This window comes from Balaenoptera acutorostrata, chromosome 2 (assembly GCF_949987535.1).
Source record: "Balaenoptera acutorostrata chromosome 2, mBalAcu1.1, whole genome shotgun sequence".
Taxonomy (NCBI): Eukaryota; Metazoa; Chordata; class Mammalia; order Artiodactyla; family Balaenopteridae; genus Balaenoptera; species Balaenoptera acutorostrata.
The window spans coordinates 106,021,887-106,036,459 of record NC_080065.1 but is presented as its reverse complement, the minus strand read 5'-3'; the positions used below and the strand labels follow the sequence as shown (position 1 = coordinate 106,036,459).

The 14,573-nt window shown below is 45.1% G+C and overlaps 1 protein-coding gene and 1 pseudogene across 1 annotated transcript in view; both read left to right on the top strand.

Annotated features, from left to right (window-relative positions):
- Positions 1-8,488, top strand: part of LOC130706528 (peroxisomal multifunctional enzyme type 2-like) — a 62,023-nt gene extending 53,535 nt beyond the window's left edge. The window contains exon 19 of the mRNA XM_057539086.1: positions 8,366-8,488. Coding sequence (XP_057395069.1) covers positions 8,366-8,392 — 27 coding nt within the window. The 3' untranslated portion in view covers positions 8,393-8,488. The remainder of the gene's footprint in view (positions 1-8,365) is intronic.
- Positions 8,489-9,728: 1,240 nt separating this feature from the next.
- On the top strand, positions 9,729-13,881 carry LOC130706543 (protein FAM170A-like; annotated as a pseudogene).
- The last annotated feature ends 692 nt before the right edge of the window (positions 13,882-14,573 follow it).

Sequence of the window (14,573 nt, the reverse complement as noted above, 5' to 3'; positions counted from 1 at the left end):
TGAGAGAAGGCAACCTTGTCTTGTTCCTGATCTTAGTGGAAATGGTTTCAGTTTTCCACCATTGAGAATGATGTTGGCTGTGGGTTTGTCATATATGGCCTTTATTATGTTGAGGTAAGTTCCCTCTATGCCTAGTTTCTGGAGAGCTTTTTTCATAAATGGGTGTTGAATTTTGTCACAAGCTTTTTCTGCATCTATTTAGATGATCATATGGTTTTTCTCCTTCAATTTGTTAATATGGTTTATCCCATTGATTGATTTGCATATATTGAAGAATCCTTGCATTACTGGGATAAACCCCACTCGATCGTGGTGTATTATCCTTTTAATGTGCTGCTGGATTCTGTTTGCCAGTATTTTGTTGAGGATTTTTGCATCTGTGTTCATCAGTGATATTGGTCTGTTGTTTTCTTTCTTTGTGACATCTTTGTCTGGTTTTGGTATCAGGGTGATGGTGGCCTCATAGAATGAGTTTGGGAGTGTTCCTACCTCTGCTATATTTTGGAAGAGTTTGAGAAGGATAGGTATTAGCTCTTCTCTAAATGTTGGATAGAATTCGCCTGTGAATCGTTTTTGCTCATAGTCTACAGCTGAACTCTTGTGTCAACAGTAAATATTCCAGCAGAAGGAGTGGGGGTTTGATCATTTTACTGCTTTCTGCAGGGCAGACTCTGTGGGCTCATGGCAACATCGAATCTTCAGTGACCCCAGTTGTCACACCCAGGAGTCGGTTTCTCTCTAATCCTTTTCAGAGCTATGAATAGCAGGGAAACATGATTTATAGACCAAGAGGCATTTTAATCATGGGATTTGTGAGCATTTCATATTCCCTTCCTCATGATGGATACACTGCCCATCCTTTGGAAGAGACACTAAGATGTTGGTCAGATCCTGTTAACCTCATTTACTTCCATGAATTCATGTCAAGTGTATTAGGTTCATGCAGGAGATTTTCAAAACCCTACCAAATGGGTTTAGAGGAAGATGGGGCTAACTTCAGATTACTTCTTTAGGCCAGAGGTTTTCCTAGGCACCAGTAATCATCTGATTCTGCTTTCTAAGGCTGCTTGCTTTACTTACAATTCATACGTAGAAGCTAAGTCCCTGATGGAAAGGTGTTCTTTACAGTTGTGGGTTTTACCTCAATCTCTGGGCTCCTTTAAAAATAAACTTCGAATATTCTTCTCAACCCTAGTTATTTGAACTCTCTGAGTCTCAGCTCAGTTTATTAACATTCTTAATTTGCAGTGGATCTGTATGTCTTATGTCCTTAATACATTGCTTCACACAGGGACACCAGCTCAGGAAGATTTCGTCTGTTGCAAATTTATGAGGAAGTTGAATATTTATTTTTGGTACTTTTTCACCACCTCCCCAACATCTACCTCCTGACCAGATACCATTTCTTCTTTTTCCTGTCTCTACATTTCCAATCCCATTCAAAAATGGCCCAATCCTCAGCCTGTTTTCCCCTAGTCCTTGCTAAAACAATGGCTGATGATGGTTTAAATTAAGGCACCACTTCTCATGAGGTTCCTTGTATTTTAATAAAAATCTTTGAGGGGTAAATATTCAAAGTACTACTTCTCTATGGTTAAATTTTAGGCAGTGTAAAAAACAGTTTTAGATGGAGATGAAGGGAGTTGGGTGGATTACACAGGACATGGGATGAACAGGGCTGTCACTTTTGTTCAGTTACATGAACATGGTGACAGGCAAACATAAATGCAGAGATGGCATTTCTATGCTGGTATGGGGAAAAAGAAGAGAGGCCACTGGTCAGGACATTGTTTGGCCTAGGGAGGAAGAAGATCGAGTACTTTGGTAATTTATTTAAGCTTTTGTTTTTTTGCGGGTTAGGGGAGCAAGTAGGGGAGCTCATACTTGAAGCCGAATCCGGCATCTGTACCCTAACACCGAATTAAATCTCAAGACAGAGTTTTGGGTGAAGTAGAAAAGAATAGCTTTATTGCTTTGCCAGGCAAAGGGGGCTAGAGCAGGCAATTGCCCTCAAAACTCTGTGTCCCTGACCCGGAGAGGGTTGTGAGGAGTTTTATAGTAATCGTTCAGAGAGGAGGGTGTGATCAGCTCATGGACATTCCTCTGATTGGTTGGTGGTGAGGTAAGTGGGAGTCAGCATCATCAACCTTACGGTTCCAACTGGTTCTGGGGTTTGTGTGTTTGTGGGTAGCACACCGTTGACTTCTCCCCCCTGGTGGGGCTTTCAGTATCTGCAAAACAGCTCAAAGATATTGTTATGTGTATCCCTTGAGGGGGAACCAGGACCCTGCCCCAAGGCTGCAGTATTGTTTCTTTTGACTATTCCTCCCTTGTCTGCATCCCCTCCCTTCCCTAATCAGCAACTATTTGAACCTTCTCGTTGGAACTCAGGGAAGGTCATGGAGGCTGAACGAAGCCTATTTCCTGTAATCAAGAAATGGGGGACACCGATATAGGCTTTTGTGCCCAGGAACCCCACAGGGTCCTGCTAGGGATCATACTCAGTGCAAGGAGATGTGGAAAATCCAGAGATAAGGAATCTTGGCCTCTACTTTACAAGGGATCCTACTCTATGTTGTGGGGGAAATCAGACACATTCATGAAGAGTCTGCCCGAGTGGAGAATGGGAAAAGAGTTATCACAGAGGTACAACTAGCATGCTGGGAAAATGCTGGGTCCATTCTCACTGGGATATCTGGAAGGGCTTCCTGTAGAAAGTGGGATTTTAATTGAACTTTGAAAAATTATACTTTTGAAAGAAATGACTTGAGTAAGCGCCTGTCCTCTGATGGAGGGAGGGAAGTCTGGCCTAGTTGAGTGGAGGCGAGAAGGTGAGTGTTATGCTTAGTCTGGAAAACTCAGCAGGGTCTTCAATCCTAGGGCTGTGAATGTTCGGTTGAATATTTTAGGTTTTATTCTTCTCGCATTGAGAAGCCATTTAAGATTTGAGCAGGGGAATAATATTCTTAAAGAAAATAACTATGACCAGGATGAATTGAAGGGAGGGAGGAACGACATACTCATTTGTCTACAATTTGGGGAAGAGAGGAAGATTATCTCTAATTCATTAGATGTGCATTGTATCAGCGGGAGCAAAATAAGCAGCATATCTTGATACATAAATCCTCCTCCCATATATGCATTCTTTTTCACCAGGGAGCAAGTATTTGGCAGCCAAGTTATCTTTAAAGTAATAATAAGGAAGCTATTTGGAATAAGTGTTTCAGAACCATTTGTTACTTTGCACAGACCTATGAGCAAATAGGATTGAGCTAAAGCATTTACAGTGGTATGTGGTTCTGCAGGGGCTGCCACACTATTATATATACTTTTATCTTGGCTAAACTCTAGCTGTTGCCACTGCTATTACTCAAAGAACTGAAGTGTCAACAAGCTAATCAAAATAGCAAAGTGGGAGTCAAGAGTTTTTCCGCCTGTTTCTTAAAGTCTTAGGAAGATTGTTTCCTTTTTATTCCCTATATTCAGAACATAAAAGCCTCCCAGACATCTCATCTTTACTAGGTCAAACATTTCAAAAGGCAGTGGGATTATTTTCCAGTTGCTTTTCAGTTTAAGGCAAGTGTTTTAGGGGCTTCCAAAGCCTCCCTCCTGAATCAATTTATGAAAAAAAAAATGAAGTAAAGGCATTATTAACCCAACTACATTGTCTTGGTATAAAAGTCCTAACATAGCATAGTGGGAAAAGGTTCTGAATCATGACCTAAGTGATCTGAGTTCTAGACCCAGTTTTGTGAATGCATAGCTTGATGGTTTTGTCAAGTGTCATATTTAACAGGGAGGGATTAGAATTTTTCTGTATGGTTTCTGTACTATTCAGTAGTATTGTTCACAATGATTTTTGCCTAAGGAGTCTAGAAAATGGAGAGACACATGATAATGTTGCAGGAAGAGGGACCTCTTCCAGGGCCCAAGAGTGGGCTCTTGTCTACCACTCAGAAATGAATTTTCTGAGGAGACACACGTGCTGACAATGCAAGAGACTTTATTAGGAAGGGGTGTCCGGGCGGAGAGCAGCAGGGTAAGGGAACCCAGGAGAACTGCTCTGCCATGTGGCTCACAGTCTCAGGTTTTATGGTAATGGGGTTAGTTTCCGGGTTGTCTCTGGCCGATCATTCTGCCTCAGGATCCTTTCTGGTGGTGCACACATTGCTCAGCTAAGATAGGTTCCAGCGAGAAGGATTCTGGGAGGTTGGTAGGGCATATGGACTGGAGTCTCCTCTCTCCTTTTGACCTTTCCTGAATTCTTCCGGTTGGTGGTAGTTTGTTAGTTCCGCGTTCCTTACCAGGACCTCCTGTTGTAAGATAACTCGTGCAAGTGGTTACTATCGGGCCTGGTCAGGGCAGGCGGTTTTGGGCAGTGGTTTCCCTAAAAATAAGATGGTGGTCAACAATTTTGGGTGGAAGTGATGTGTGTTACTTTTGGGCCAGAACTCACACTGCCAGTGTGAGGCTCCAGAATTCTTTCTCTCTACAAAGATGACTGAGAGAGGTGGCTTCGTCAAGCTGGGGGCAGGAATAAGGAGAGCGGAGAGCAGAACGCCTAGCCAGCCCACGTGCAGCCCATGCACAGGGAGCGGGAAATGAACCTTTGTTGTTTTAAACCCCTGAGATTTGGAGGAATTATTTGTGACAATAAAATGTCAAGCCTATTCTTGATTGATACGGTCTTCAAAGAGTATCACTGGGATGCATAGGGAAAGCCCCATGGATATGGAAGATCCTTCTTTTTCCTAAATTAAAGTTTAAGTGTTCTATACATAAATGTCAAAGCTGTTTTGAGGGGAATTGTTTCCTATCATTGGAAATACTGAAATATGGACTGGGCAACCTCTTGAAGGCAGTGCTGTAGAAATTGAAGGCAGTTGTGTGATATAATAGGAAATAGATATTTGGTCTTCAATGTTTCTGGCACAGAGCTGCTAAAACCCTTGGAATTTCCTAAGTGCTGAGAGCAATAAAGGTGTCTAAGGACGGAGGCTGGTTGCTAGTGGAGCCAACCAAGTGATTAGAGGGTTGGAACTTTCATTCCCACCCCTCTGAAGAGGTCAGAGGGGCTGGAGGTTGAATCATTCACCAAAGGCAAATGATTTAATCAATCATGCTTATGTTAATAAGCCTCCATAAAAACCCAAAAGGAGGGGGTTTGGATTGCTTCTGAGTCAGTGAACATGTGGAGATATGAGGAGAGTAGCATGCTCAGAGACCATGAAAGATTTAGACACTTTCCCTATGCCTTACCTTATGCATCTCTTCCATCTGGCTATTCCTGAGTCTATATATATATAAAACTTGTAATATGTAGTAAGTAAAATGGTTATCTAGTAAGTAAAGTGTTTCTCTGAGTTCTGTGAACCCGCTTTGTGTGAATGGATTAATCAAGCCGAAAGCAACATCTGGTTGGTCAGAAGCAAGGATGGAAACGTGCATTATTTGCTACTGGTGTCTGAGTGTGTGTGTGTGTGTGTGTGTGTGTGTGGTAGGAGCAGTCTTGTAGGACTGAGCCCTTAATCTGTGGAATCTGACGCTATCTTTGTGTAAATAGTGTCAGAATTGAGCTGCGTTTGTACAACACTCAGGTGGTGTCTGATAATGGCTTGGTGATACGGGGAACCCCCTGTCCCTCCACATTGGACTTGGTACTACAGCTGACTCTTGAACAACGTGGGTTTGAACTGCGTGGGTCCACTTATGGGTGGATTTATTTCAGTAAATACACATCCTTAGATTCAACCAAATGTGAATCAAAATTTCTATCCATGGTTGGTTAAGTCTGCGTATGCGAAACTTGTGGATAAGGAGGGCTGACTATATTATGCCATTGTACATAAGGGACTTGAGCATCTGTGGATTTTGGTGTCTGCAGGGGCTCCTGGAACCAATCCCCTGAGGTTACTGAGAAACGGCTATAGAATCTTAGGTTGGAACAGAGAAGTTCATGGTCCATTTGAGGTTAAAAGTATTCAGAGTTACAGCTCCTGAGGGTAACTGTTGCGCCTCACCTTTGTGCAGCTTGTATGGTTTATGAAGTGTTTTCTCCAGTGTTAACTTACTTGCTCTTCCGTGGATAGCAAAATGTTTCTTGACTGTACCTTTCATAGTGACTTGACAGGTGCTAAGAAAAATTTGTTTGGAGAAGCAAGCTAATTTTTTACCTGAATCCCATAGCTATTCTGATAGATGAGTGGTGATATCTCATTATGGTTTTCATTTTCATTTTCCTAATGGCTAGTGATATGAAACATCATTTCATGTGCTTATTTGCGATTTGTATATCCTTTTCAGTGAAGCATTTCTTCATATCTCTTGTCCATTTTCTAATCAAATTGTTTATTTTCTTACTGTTGAGTTTGAGCGTTCTTTATATGTTATAGACTTACTTCTTTGTTGGCTATGTAGTTTGTAAATATTTTCTCCCAGTCTCTAGCTTGACTTCTTATACTCTTAAAAGAATCTTTCACGTACCAAATGATTTTAGTTTTGATAATGTCTAGTTTACCTATTTTTCCTTTTATGGTTCATCTCATTCCTGGTTTATTGCAATAGGCCCACTGTTCTCTCTGATTCTGACCTTGCCTCCCAAAAGTCTGTTCTTAACAAAGCAATTAGAGTGATCTTTTAACATGTAATTTCTCATTTAAAACTCTCCAAGCTTCCCATGTCACTCAGAGTAAAAGCCAAAGTTTGAGCAGTAGCCTCTAAAACCCTATATAATTTGGTTCCTCATTATCCCTCTGACTTCCCCTCTTACCACTCTCTCCCTCCCTCAGCCACACTGGCTTTCTTCCTGGTATTCAAACAGGCCAGGCAACCCCTGACCCAGACTCCAGTCTCTTTTTGCCTGAAAAATGTAACCTTGGCTCTAAGCTCCCTTATTGCCCTCAGGTACTACTGAGATGAGGCCCTTTTAGTGAAGCCTTCCATGATCTCCCATTCAGCATAGAAATTGCCCTATTTCCTATAGTCCCATATCCAGTTGCTTGTTTTCTTTTTCATCATGGTACTTGCAAATATCTAACCTACTAGGTATTTTACTTATTTAAAAAAAATGGTCTATCTTCTCCTCTAGAATTAAGCTCCTTGAGAGAAACTCTTTGCATCTCTTTTGTTCTTAAATGTTCAAGTACAGAATCTAGAGAGCCTGGCACATAGTAGGGGCTAAATAACGGTTTCTATAATGAAGAATGGACAGAGAAATGAAGGAATGACAAAAGTATGTCCCAACCTAGCTGGGGCTTGCTGTGATGAACCCATTGGCTCTAGGTTGGAGAACCTGAGCTGGTACGTTTGGAATCATCTTTCCTTTTCTGAGGAGAGGTTCATTTCTTTCAGAAATTCAGGGTCTAAGAAAGATGCCTTAAGAATCATCCTCCTTGGAATGACGGCATTAGAACTTCTAATGAAAGTTCAGCTCCTAAGGAAGTGGTGATTATCACCGGTTGTTAATACTCTTTGTTGAATGGTTGGTGAGGAGCATTGTGGTTCCTCATCATTATGGATGGAGGGACCAAGGTGACAGTACGTGAGCTCACTGATCAATCTTAACTTCATTAAAAACTGGACAACTTTTTGTACTTACTGTTGCAAAGCAATAGGAAGGTACACAGCATCACTTATAAAATAATCTTGTAGTAACATGAAATCGAATCTAAATCTAATTAATTCTCTAGCTATAACTACCTGTTTATAAGGAAATAGAGGTAATAGGGAACATCTTAAATGACATCACAGGGATACAATCAACAGACTCCTGTGGACAATTCTACAGGATAAATTACTTAGTTTCTTCAATAAATCGGTGCCAAATCAAAGGGAGGGAGAACTGTTGTAGACTAAAAGACACATGGACATATTGCAAGGCGTGGACCTTCTTTAGATCTTGATTTCAATAGATCATGTATAAAAAAGACATTTAAACACATTTGGAGGCAATTGAGTATGGCTTAGTTATTGTGGTAAAAGAAATGATGATTAAATTTGTTGGGTGAGATAATGATGTTATGTTAGAAACAAGTTTTTATCTGTTGGAGGTAAATACTGTGGCATGTAAGGAGAAATGACATAATGTCTGAGATTTACAATAAAAAACAGCACTTCCCCCACCCTCCCCAAACTCCTAAACCAAAATAAATACACAAAAAACTAAAAGTGTGCGAGTGAGTGAGTGTGTTTGTGTGTGTGTGTGTAGCAGAAGAAGAATGGCAGACTTTTGATCATTGTTGCAACTGGGTGATGGGTAAGTGGTGCTGCATTCCTTTTATATCATTCTCTTTACTTTGTGTATGTTTGAAAATTTCTAGCACAAAAAAATTAAGAAAAAAACTCCTCCTTGCCCCTTCTTTTCTAGGGATTCTCCAAGAAGCAGGAAGATTGAATCTCATCAGCAAACCCTCACAAGGCTGAAGTTGTCCTCTCTTCACTCTCCCGCTGCCTGAAACCTTAAGTCATTCTGCAGTGCCCTTTCAAATTGGGACCCGCCTCTGTCCATGTGGTATGTCTAATGAAAGCAGTGACTTCTGGGAGGCTACCTCATCCTGTGCACCAATCTTCCCACTGGATCCTGGCCACTACCTCAAAATGAGGTGTCTCTAATTCTAGAGTGGAATCAGGAGGATCCAGATGCATTGCCACTTATAACTGGTATAAATTACAGCCCACAAGCAGAGGTGTGCAAGAAATAGTACGAAAATTTTTTTATAACTGCACGTAATTTGTATTTTAAGCCTTGATCCTGCTGGTGTCCTGTTTGGATTTCCGCCATCCCTATTTGGAAGTCATACGGGGCCAAGGTTTTGAGGGAGTGGGTGGAAGCATGATCATTGTTGACTGGAGCCCACAGTTGTAAGTGTAGATGCCCATCAGCTCGGGGGCCATGCCTCCTTTAGGTTTGGTGGCTCCTGTGCCATGCGTGGGACAGGTTGCCATGATTCTGCTTGTATGCACACTATAGCCATCTCCTTTTGGAATTTTTCTCCATTTACCCCTCCAGCCACACTTGAGAGGCCTTTTCTCCTCCAGGATTTACAGACATCTCTCTCTGACTTAATTAGCACATTTCAACACTCCAGTAGGGAAACAAGACAGTACCTAATTTCAAAAACCTGCTTCTGTTATGTTTCTGCTCAAGTATCCTCTCTTTTCCATGGAGTTTGCGATTTTAGAAATAAAAGCCAAGATGATCAGCATGTTATTTCTGCTATGCCCTGCCGGGCTCTTCCACTGGCCAGTGAACATGGGTCTGCTACCCACTTGAATGCAGAAGGGAAAGGGTGAAATAAAGGAAGAAAAGGAAAAAAATGAACAGGAACAGATTAACATCTCAAAGTATCCTGCCACATTTGAAAGATGTGAGAGTTGAATTCATGGGAAAGGTTCTGCTGGGAAAAAGGAGTTGTTCTTGAAAATGGGGTCTGTGCTGTTGCAGAGACTGTTGAACCTAGGTCCACAGAATGCTCTGATGTCATCACTGAGGTTAGAGAATTCTGCTGTAGGCCTGGCAACCTTTGAAACTTAACAGCCCTGGTGAGCACTAGGCAGTACTGCTTGTTCACTAAGTGGTCCAAGTTGTTCAGCCATTTAGGAGACTTGACTATTTTTATTTGTATTGAATCATTTCAACGGATTTCCCAAAAGCCAAGGAGGGCCAACCTGTAGGGAAGAGGAGGAGTTGGACGTGAGGCATCTTCTGAGGGAATCTTCCAGTTGGTACGATGAGACGGCGACAAAAGAGGAAACATCTGGAAAGTGAAGAGTCCCAGGAAACTGCCGAGAAGGGAGGAGGTATGTGGGGGGCAACTTGTCTGGGGCACATGGGTTTCTGCCAAACTGAGCCTTCTCTAGGAAGGGGGGTACTGAGAACGTGTCACCTGTGAAACAGGGTGCGAGAGACCTTGTCTCACTGATGCTGCCGTATCCACGCGGAGGGTCCCTGTGGTGTGAGACGGCACAGAACGGCCAGGTGCCCCTGGGAGATGGGAGGTCAGCTCCGCTGGTCTGAGGACCCTCTCCTGGGGCTGCCGGGCCTGGAGCTTTGTCGGACTCACAGCAGGCTGCATCCTGCTTGCACAGACCTAGAGGTGCAGCTTTTCTCAGTCCCCGAGTTCTCTCTTATTCTCTTTGATCTTCCCCTGGGGTCATGAGGTGGGGGTGTGAAGGATGCAAGGATGCTGAGAGAGACCCATGAGCTGCTTGGCCCCTTTTGCCAAAGTGGAAAGAGAAGCCCCATGAGTTGAAGGCCTTGTTGAAAAGTATCTTGAGAAGTGGAATGCAGTTCGAAAGGAGATTGTTTGTCTAGGGATGGTGTCATTGAAGGCAAGGAGGTTTTATTCCTTCGACAGGAAGAATTTCCCAAAGGAGATCAAGGGAAGGGAAGGGCTTTCCAGAGACTGAGCCCGCATGGGCGGGGGTGAGAGATGTCCTCAGGGTCCTGCGGGGAGCTCTGAGAGCCACGGGCCACCTGGTGCCTGCGTGCCTTAAACCTTAAACGTAGGCGAGTAGCTTGCCCTGGGAGAGGGGTGGCCACGTGAGGAAGTGGGGGCAGAGTGGAGCCTACCCCAGACTTCCAGCTGGAGGCCTCTGCCCCAGATTAGAGCCCAGTAGCTCCTACCAGGCCTAGGGTCCTGGAGACTAGGATGGGCCCTGGGAGTGGAGGTCTAGACAGCAGGCAGATTTTCAGGCAGTGGCTGGGACAGGCTGGGGAAGGCAATGACTGCCCCTGTCTCACCATTCAGAATATTTTTCTCTATATTCCAGTGTGTGTGTGTGTGTGAGTGTGAGTGTGTGTGTGTGTGTGTGGTAGTGGAGAGAAGAGCGGGATGAATGGGGGTAGAGTGCTCATCAGATATAAAGTCTGCATGGTAAAGTTCTTGTCACCCTGCCTGGAGCTGGGTGACACTCGGTGTATGTAAGAGTGTGTACAGAATTCTTGTTAGGGGTGTTTTATGAGGCAGTAACTCATACACCCATGTACACTCTGATACAGCAAATATATCACACACCCCACATATAACTTCCTTATTAAACCACACACAGCACATGTAGGTATATACACGCATCACTCCTGTACTACGTTCTCATACAACCCACCTGTGTCACAATCCTCTCCTCCAACACCAAACGCTGGAGATGAGATATGTATATAGACACACACACTATATATATATGACACACACACTATATATATATGTATCTCCTCAACTCTCGCAAACACAGCTAACTTCAGCTATCTCTAAATACCTCTGTAAGAACCAGTCACATGTCATACACACCACACTTCTAACACATTCTTTAGTGATGCCAGACCCGCTTTGTACAAACCACAGTAAAGCACAGTCTCACTAACCCATGTCAGGGTTGCCAGATAAAATACGGGCTGTCCAGTTAAATTTGAATTCCAGATAAACAACAAGTAATTTTTCAGTATGAGTATGTCCCAAATATTGTATAGGCCATACTTACACGAAAAATAAGTAAGACCAAATACTGCATGGGAATACTTACACTACAAAATTATTCTGGGTTTATCTGAAATTGAAATTTAACCGGGTGCCCTGTATTTTTGTTTGCTAAGTCTGGCAACCCTTATATACTTACCGCCAGCTGATGTGTTATGTATTTATTGTATTGTTGTTTAGTGTTTGTCTTCCTCTACTAGAATGTGCAGCCTTACCAGAGACTAGAACAATGGAAGAGTGCCGGATACATAGGAGTAGCTGCTTACTGAACCTTGGTGAATGAATGAATGAACACACACCATAAATACAAGCCACACCGTGTGATGAGGAAAAGTTACATGTCCCAGAATTCCTGACTTGTGAACAGAAATCATGCACACAGAGGCCACAGATACAGATACACCCATCTGCACTGTGCTCCCCACGCCAACCCCACACTTACCACAGACTTAAGTGATAGACATCACTCACTCTTCACACATACTCACAGTCACCACCTAGGCCCACATTACCCACAAGACACTGACAGAATAAGTATTGATTTTAATTAAATACTGGAGTATCCACTGGGAACCACACTCTCAACTGTGTGTATTCACTGCACCTGACACATGTCAGACCGTCAGTAAATATTTGTGGACAGAGGATTGAGGAACCCACCCTGAGCCTTTCATTCCTCCCTCAGGAATCTCGAAGTCACAAGAGGATCCCCCTCAGCTTGGATCTCCTGTGGTGGCCCAAGGCTGCAGCCCAGGGGCAGGGGAGGTCCCCTCTGCCTCTGAATACTTCTGTGCTTCTTCTCCACGCAAGCTCATCCGTGGTGGTAAGGGCGCGGGGCTCCTCAGGTGAGGGGCTGCTTGGCTGGGAGGCAGGAGGCACACAGATCCCAGGGAGGCTGAGAGGAAACCCAGGGTCAACAGAGGGGCTGAGGGCTCTGTGGAGGAGCCTGAGCAGGATGGCTGAGCTGTACGAGGGCGTGGATCTCAGCTGAGTCTGGGGGCGTGTGAATCCTGGTACCACCATGGTGGGGAAGTTAAGGAGCAGGGGCCGGAAAGGTCTGGGCTTGAGGTGGAGGGCAGAGGGACCAGATTAAGCATCTTCAGAGGAAAATGTAGGGTTTGCCTTTGCCTTTGCTTCCTGAGAAGGACAGAGTTCTTCATCATAGACCTCCAGCCTGAGAGCAGGACCATCCAGCTGAGGTCCACCCAGCTCACACATACATCCGCTCTCCAGGCACAGCCATTCTCAGTGCACACGTAAACCCCAAGCACGTGATCCACAGTGCTCCTCTCCTACACCCCCATTCCACAAGTAATGCACCACCGATATTCCCAAACTCACACTCCTCGTAGTACACGCATCCTCCCACATCCCTCACATACCACAGCCCTCACCACCATACTCCACACCCCTGTATATAGCCACCGCTCCAGTATCCCCCCACACGCAGATGAAAAGCCCACAGATGACACCAGATACACCACTCCATCCTACGGCCAACAGACACCAAGCTCATGACACAGCTACCTCATGCAAATGTCCCTCTCTCATCTACCACACCTGCTCCCTCAGCTTCCAGCATGGCCCGAGCATGTTATTATGTTTTTAATTTCCTTTCCCAGGAATCTGGAGATTACATCGAGACACTCCCCGGCCTAGAGCACCCCTAGCCCGGGTTCAGGAAGAAGGGGAGACCGCTCCCCCACCACAGTGTGTCGCCTTCTCATCCCCTTCATTCAGTAAGACCTCTCTGTATACAAACAAAGAGGAAAGAGGCATGAAAATATACTACATGCGGGTGAAAACGATCAAGGGTGTAGCTGTCTCCTGGGAGACAGAGAAACCCTTGGGGTTGCTAGAAAAGCGGCTGAGGATAGAAGAAGTGACCCTTCCTGAGGATGTGCGGGTAGGTTCTCCCCGCTCTGCTGTGTCCACCAGAAACCGCCTGTCTGACAGTGAGCCCACTGGGGCGGAGAAAGAGTGTGAGGAAAGGGCAGAGCCATACAGCCCATCAGGGTCAGCTGCAGTCCAGGAGAGACCCAGGGCCAAGACACCGGACTGGCTGGTGACCATGGAGGCCGGCTTCAGGTGCATGGCCTGCTGCCGGGTGTTCCCCACCTTGGAGATCCTCCGGCAGCACGTGCGGTACGGTGTCCAGGAGGGCTTCAGCTGCCATGTCTTCCATCTCACCATGGCCCAGATGATGGGCGATGTGGAATCCGAGAGCACCACCGAGGAGGAGGTGGAGGAGGAGGAGAGGAGGAGGAGAAGCAAGGAGCAAAGGAGAATGAGGAGGAGCAGCCCACGGGGGAAGACCTCAGCCCGAGGAGACCGTGGAGCCAATGTCCAGGCTGCGTGTTACATTCTCCGAAGGACAGGAAGTGAGCAGGGGCTGGGGCTGCGGAGGGAGCTGTACCTTCTCCGAGCCAGTCCCATCTCTCCACCCCAGACTCATGCTTCCATAAGGGAGAGTTGGGGGCTTTAGCACCTCAGGGGGAACTGAAGGGGAGATAACCAGCTCCCGTGCTTCTGGCCCAGTCATGTAATAATAAAGTCATGACTGTAAGTGGGAATTGATCCTGAGCTTTTCAGCTTCCACAGGAAATTCTCTTTAGCTAAGAAGTGTTTTTCTCTCTTTTGATTTCCACACAGCAACTGAGATTCATGGGACAAGATCCTAGAAGACAGTGTGGCCTTCTGTTGGAAGAGGTAAGGCTTGAGGCTGGCACAGTCTTCTGAGCCTATGTCACGAGGGCCCCGAGGAGTGTAAGGGAAGGGGCCGCAGAGATGTGCTGGTTTATCTAATGGCTCTGCAGTTGCATCAACTTGGGACACACCCAGCACTTCCAAAGGAATTGACCTCTGTTGACTTAAACAAGAATGTGGAGCGTTTTGACTAGGAGTTTTCTCAGGGTCTGCATGATGGACCTCAGCTCTAAGAGGACGTACTGCCAGCAGCTCCTTCTCGGCAGAGAGAGCCAGGGGTGGTCTGAAGAGAGGACAGGGGGCCTCGCAGGACCAGAAGTTTGAGGTCTGAGAGCCTGTGGCCTGAGCTGAGATCTCACCCTGACCAGTGTACCTAGCTTTCTGGGACAAAGGGAA